At 48.5% G+C, this 6,907-nt stretch overlaps 1 protein-coding gene across 2 annotated transcripts in view; it reads left to right on the top strand.

Annotated features, from left to right (window-relative positions):
- The window catches only part of Ppp2r2c (protein phosphatase 2 regulatory subunit Bgamma), a 111,101-nt gene that overhangs the window by 89,255 nt on the left and 14,939 nt on the right, over positions 1–6,907 (top strand). For both annotated transcript variants that reach the window (XM_008853799.3, XM_008853798.2), the window contains exon 6: positions 5,675–5,839. In XM_008853799.3, coding sequence (XP_008852021.1) covers positions 5,675–5,839 — 165 coding nt within the window. The remainder of the gene's footprint in view (positions 1–5,674; positions 5,840–6,907) is intronic.

Below are 6,907 nucleotides of genomic sequence, written 5' to 3'. Positions count from 1 at the left end.
TGAGTTCAAGGCCAGCCTGGTCTACATAATGAGTTACAGGACAGCTGGGGCTACAGGGAGACCCTGTCTCAAAAAGACCAAAAAAAAATCAGTAATATGTCAACAATGTAAAAACTTAAAACAATCATCTTTTAAAACCCGGTAAATATACCATACAAGAAGTTAAAACTCAAAGTAATCCCCTTTAGAAACAGGCCCAAGCAATGTTGAAATTTAATGCCTATTGTGAAGATCTGGCATTACTCCCTTAGTCTGACATAAAAATGCATTGCTTTTCTATGACCTCATCAAGATACCAAAACAAAAGTAAATTGCAAAAGAATTAGGACATATGATTAAATGTCTGCAGTTCAGGGAACTCCTAGGCACCCCTGGCACTGGTAAGTTTCTGCATATCACCATTTTGAATCATGCCATGTGGTTGGATTAAGATGGCAGGAAGATCACACAGGTCACCACCATTTTGAAAATGTCACTGTCCAAGATGACAACAAGCCATGTGACTGTCCCCATATTGATGATGTCATCAACCTAAGTGGAGACCAGGTCACATGTTTGCCTTCCTCTTGGTGAGGTCAGTAGCCTTGATGGTGACTAGACCACATGGCCATGGTAGTGAGCACAGGCCCATGATAAAACAAGCCCGTCCTCCACCAGGATACAAGCCCTGTGGGAGTCACATGCCTCACAGATTAAATGAACCATTTTTACTTTTACAAAGCACCCCAATTAAGTTAGATTGATATAAAAGGAGAAAGTAACCTCAGATATATGTATATATCCCAAATAGAAATCCATGTCTCTCACCAACCATTGTAGCTGTGAATGCAAAGCAAAGTTCTCCGGATCTCTTCATTCCTAGATACAAGCTATCCTGGAAAAGAAACTCGTGAGGCAGCAGAAGGAACAGGGCACTATGTCCAGCACATAAATCACTGGATTGTTGTTCTGAAAGCATATGTCTCATCCAAGCATGGCCTGTGACTTTCCACGGACACTGAAGTTTAAAATACTTAGATCCAGCTAGGAAAGTAGGTGCCTCAGGACCACATGGTCTGAGCACAGCTTGTTTGGTGCCCAAGATCAAAATTTTGAGCCCCTCTGCCTGAGAAAAAGTTTAGGAAATGAAAAGGCTTTTAAAATCTTTTTTTCCATTTGTCCAGGAGTCAAGCTGCCTTAAATGCTTTAAACGTTCCACCGAAGCAGTCCAGCCTCTTCAGCCTAAGCCCGAGTTGCCCCAAGGCAAGACAGCAAAATGGATAAATTCAGTGTGTGCTTAATAAATAGGTTATTAGAATTTTGGGGTCCTATCTGGGTTGACTATATGAAATGGGGAGAAAGAGGGTCCCCTAGAGGGTTCTTAGTCTCATTCATAAAAGAATTTAAAAATGGACCCAAATGGAAGCTTTTACAATTTTACTAGAATCTTTAAAAAAATTTTTTATTATTTTTATTTTATGTGTATGAGTGTATTGCCTGCATGTATGTAAGTGCACCCATGTCATGCACTGCCGCAGAGGTCAGAAGAGGGCGTCAGATTCCCCTGGAACTGAAGTTAAGGACGGTTTGTAGCCGCCATGTGGGTGCTGGGAATTGAACCAGGGTCCTCTACGAGAGCAGTCAGTGCTCTTAACCCCTGAGCCATCTTTCCAGCCCTGTACAATTTTATTAGAATCTTAAAGAAAAATCCCCAGGGCAGGCAAGCTGGTCATCTTGGCAGCTGCCTTGAGGAGGTGAATAGTGGGAAGAAGGAAAGAAAGCCCTGGAGCCATGCAGGATTAGAGCCTGCCTGAGAGTTCAGATGTGGGAGGTCAGACAGGCGGCTGATGCGCAGCCACTTGGCTGGGAGAAGGAAGCTTTAGAGGAAAAAGTGAATGCAAGGTGCTAGGGACACGGAGGGATTGAGGTTGAGTCCTACTGAACAGAGGCCCCCAAGGGGATAGGAACCAGTGGGTTGGGGTCCTGTGAAACAGTCTTGGCTAGGAGAATTTGATGAGAGAAACAAGAAGCACAGAGGGAGGGACTAGCATGGAGATCAAAAAAAAAAAAAAAAAGCTGGACATAAGGGAGCTCCGACCTTTTGCCAGTATGTTGGCAAAAATTATCTAAATCTCTCAAAATATTGATGTCTAAGCTTCCAGGGTCAGTGTCTGGACAAACGGAGTCATTATCTGACTTGTACGGGGGCCAGGCAGTGGTGCACAGGAACTTTAAGAGCTTTGGCCCGATTGTATCTGAAAGTCCTAGTTGTTTTAAGGATTTAAGATGATAAGCAAGAGGCATGATTTCCTCAGAATTGGACTGAGTGGTCCCCATAGGGACAGATTACATATGGAGCACAGAGGAGATAGAGAAGGAACTGAGCAAGTAGGAGACAGTGAGGATCCTCTCTCCACGGGGAGTGGAGGCAGGGATGGCAGCTAAGAGTCCAGGCAGGAAAGCTCAGGATATAAGGAGAGAAGGACGGGAAGGAGGAGGAGGGGGAAAGAACGTGGAGAACCAATCACCAAGGAAAACGTCCTTGCCCAGGAATGACCTGAGTTTTAACAATCCCTGGAGGCAGCATCCTGCAATCAGATCACCAGGGAGGGAAAAGGCAAGTTCCTGTCCTGGACAGGAAGGGGTGCGTGTTCCTATCCCTGGGAACGGCGTCCCGTACCCAGAGAAAGGAAAGGACTTTCCAACACACTAGTGTGATTTTCGAGGCGAGCACAAGATGAGTGGAAAGCCCTGCGATGAGAGCGTGGCATGACCAGCCAGTCGAGGGAGACAAAAGTACAAGGAATGTACAAGGGAAAACAGATGTGTGGAGTTAGAAGGAAGGGAAATGAGAGAGACAAGAGAAGGGGGGGGGAGAGGAGGAGGGTGGGAGTGAGAGAAAGAGAGGGGCTCTGAATTGCAGAGCATGAGAAAGCGAAGTGAAGTCGTGAGGAAAGGGAGAGAGAGAGAGAGAGAGGGAGCCTGAGGCTCAATGAGAGGCTGCAAGAGAGAAAGGAGGAGAGCAGAGACTTCCAGAGTCTGCCCTCCCAGGTACCCGGCCTTAGGACCCACCTTTTCAGGTCAATCCCGTTCCTTTGTAGGGTTGGCTTCCTCCGGAATCCCAGTGAAGGCAGAAGAGAGGGACTCTGGACTGTGGAGGCAAAGCTCAAAAGGGCTACACAGGACACCAATATGACCTCAAGACAAGAGGCCAGACAATGGGTTTGAGAGCGATGGAAGGGTAGGTCCACCCCTCGGTTGGGCTTGGACAGGCACAGTAACCATCCCGGACACTCAGTGGTCTTGGAGACCAGTGGTTCCCAGTGGCCTTCAGTCAGGTCTGGGAGTGACCTCCAAATCCAACTGAAAGGAAATCTAAAGATGTAGAGGAGCAGGAGAGAAATGAAAGAAAAGCAGAGTGTGCTCCAGAGTAGCAGGGAAGGAATCACAGTGGCCATGAGGAAAAAGGGGGAGGGAGGGAGAGAGAGAGAGAGAGAGAGAGAGAGAGAGAGAGAGAGAGAGAGTTGGGATGTATCTCAAAGCTGAATCAGTGATGTTTGTAGGGGCGGGTAGCAGCAGCCAGGTCCAGTCAGAGTTCTTTATGTGTGAATCCCAAATGATTGCAGGTCTTGGGGGTCTTGGCCGGGTTTCAGCACCATATGATAGGTAAATCGAGTCTGTCCTAGTTTGTTTCTCCATTGCTGTGACAAAACACTCTGACCAATACCAACTTGGGGGGGGGAGTGTTTATTTTACCTTACATCTTCCAGGTCACAGTTCATCAGGGAGCCCAAGGTAGAAACTCAGGGCAGGAACCTGGAGGCAGGAGCTGGAGCACAGGCCATGGAGGAATGCTGCTTACTGGCTTGCTCCCCTGGTCCCTGCTCAGCCTCCTGCTTTCTTATGCAATACAGGCCCACCTGCCCAGGGGTGGCACAACCCACAGTGGGCTGGGCCCTTCCACATCACTCATCAAGAAGATGCCCCTCAGGCGTGGCCACAGGCCAGTCCAATAGAGGAAATTCCCCAATTGAGGTTCCCTCAACCCAGGTGTGTCAAGTTGACACTAAAGCTATCCAGCACAGAGTCCAAATCAGGAGACAGCAGCAGGACACAGACAAGAACTCTGGCAGGATAGAGTTTACTGGCAGGGAAAACACACGGGACAGTCCCCAGTTTGGGATAGAGGAGCTGTCATTTTACAGGCTGTTGGCTGGGGGCTTTTATAGGGGGTTTTGGGGATGTGGAAGGTGGGAAAATATTTTTTAAAAAAACAAGTTAGGGGCTGGAGAGATGGCTCAGCGGTTAAGAGCACTGACTGCTTTTGCAGAGGAGCTGGGTTCAATTCCCAGGACCCACATGGCAGCTATGGACTGCCCTTAACTCCAGTTCCAGGGGAATCTGATGCCCTCTTCTGACCTCTGCGGCATTGCACGACACAGGTGCACTCACATACATGCAGGCAATACATTCATACACATAAAATAAAAATAATAAAATTTTAAAAAAGATTCTAATAAAGTTGTAAAAGCTTCCATTTGGATCCATTCTTAAATTCTTTTATGAACGAGACTAGGAATCCTCTAGGGGACCCTCTTTCTCCCCATTTCATATTGTCAACCCAGATGGGACCCCAAAATTCTAATAACCTATTTATTTGGTGGTCATGCAGAGATTTTCATATATTAAAACAAAAAAAAAGTTAGGTGGGGAAGAGAGCCCAGGGTTTATCAGGAGAGAATATCCTCTATCAAACCTCCCCCTTCTGCCCCTTCCGTCAGCCAGGATCTGGGTCATGGGATAAGGGGTCTATACATTGTGAAACTTATCAGGGGGAAGGAGCTTGTAGTGAGACAGCTCCTACGTCAGTGGGTCTGAGGTGCAAGGGCTGGTTTGTCTTCTATGATTATCAAAGGGGAAGCAAGCTGTGCCGGAACAGCTCTTGTAGCAATTGGGTCTTGGGTCATAGGTGTAGGGAGTCTGTTTCTCTTGTCTGCAGGCAGTCAGGGTGCTCATTAACTCAGTTCCTGTAATTCCAGAGAACTTTCAAAACCATGAGGCCCTGTTGCTTTGGGGAGGGGGTTGCCTTAGATCTGAGCCCTAACAACCCTCATGGTGGAGCAGCACAGTTCATGCAGTGGGGTTATGTGTGGAGGCTGTTCACAGCAGTGTGGACCAGGAGACAGCGAGTGAGGAAAAAACTAGGAGCTGGTGTTCCCTTCAAAGGCCTACCCCAGTGACCCACTTCTAAAAGTTGCACAGCCTCCCATAGTGGCACCACCAGCTGGGTAACATGCACCCCACACATCAGCCTGAGGGGGGCAGTTCACATTCTGACTGTCACATGCACAATCAACATGCCTTGTCTTCTGCTTGGCTACTGATAGGGGAAGGTGGACCATGGGGAAAAGCCTACAGTTGCTGCAGAGCTGGGCAGCTGGAAGGCACTCTTGTGAGAGGTTGAGGGTTCAGCTTTGCAGGGCTGGTAGACAGGCACTGGGAATGGTTGCTGGCCAGCTGTGTTTTATGAGAAGCTGTGACTTGGGGGACTAGGGACCTGGATGTTTGTCACAGGGTCTTGAAACCAGAGGGGCTGTTCAGGCCTGGTAGGATCTTTGTGGGAGAGATGTTAGGGGCCTCCTGGAGGCAGAATGCTAGAGCACTTCACTGTCCATCCTTGACCTCACCACCCCAGATATTGTGGACATCAAGCCAGCCAACATGGAGGACCTCACCGAGGTGATCACAGCATCTGAGTTCCACCCCCACCACTGCAACCTCTTTGTCTACAGTAGCAGCAAGGGCTCTCTGCGGCTCTGCGACATGCGGGCTGCCGCCCTGTGTGACAAGCACTCCAAGCGTAAGTGTCTACCCTGGAGTGGGTGGGCAGGGACTGGACGTGTTGGGACTGGCAGGTGGGCACAGGTACTGACAGGGAGGACCTCTTGCAGCCATCAGGAGACCCCCACACAGCCAGGAATGAGGGCCAGGAGACTTAGAAGTACAGGAAGTACTCAACTTTGAGCTACCTCTTCCAGGAAGCCTTCCCCAACTTTCACATTGTGTCAGGATCTTCCTTTTACCCCCAGACTCCCAAAGCTTCCTTCCCACATTGACCTGGTGGCACTGTTGAACTTCCCATGCTGCTGCCCTCTCAACCCTCAACCTGTGCGCTCTTTGGAGCTCACTTCCTATTCTAGAGTCCACCAGGGGGTGCCCATGAGGCCCAGGTGAAGAGATTGAAACAGCAGCAACCTCCTTGATTGCCTATAAAGTAATAATTTATATGCTTCCAACATACAATTGCATGGAGTAAAGCATTCCTATTCCAAAATGGAAGAATGGATCACAGTAAGGAATAACCAGACCAAAGCAAGATCAAACTCCAATACGGAAAACACCAAATCCTATAGCTCTATGTCCAGCATCTTGATGGAATCAACAGGGTAGCAAAGAGCTTAAATAGCCCCACCCACCCAGCTCTGCCACCCTCAGCACAGAGCCTGTCTCTTAGACCAGCTCCGATCCAGGCCTGCAGCTTCAGTGGACATTCTATGGTCTTGGCATCTCCAATATCTTCAGGTCTCTATTGCAACCTAGACTTTACCTTCTGACACAGTGACCATTGGGGCCCCCTGGCAGGGACGCCAATGCTGCCACATGTTGCCTGGCCTCAGGAGCTTTCTGGAACCTTGTACAAGCTTCCATGACTCCTCACTGTCGCATCAATCATGCCTGCAAAACCAGAACTATGCGATGATGCTGCCAAGTTCTGTTGCCAGCTTGAAATGTTGCCTGGCCCCCTTGGATCACAGCTGTATCAGCTTTTGCATGTTGGAAAATACTCTCCTGGGCAGGCGTTTTTGAAGCTCTTTCCTTCCAGATAGGTTTGCATTTTCACAAGGTATAGCCTTTGATGGGTGGGTCT

The sequence above is a fragment of the Nannospalax galili genome, unplaced genomic scaffold, assembly GCF_000622305.1.
Source record: "Nannospalax galili isolate Female #2095 unplaced genomic scaffold, S.galili_v1.0 scaffold2927, whole genome shotgun sequence".
NCBI classification, from domain to species: Eukaryota; Metazoa; Chordata; class Mammalia; order Rodentia; family Spalacidae; genus Nannospalax; species Nannospalax galili.
This window is presented reverse-complemented; position numbering and strand designations above follow the sequence as displayed.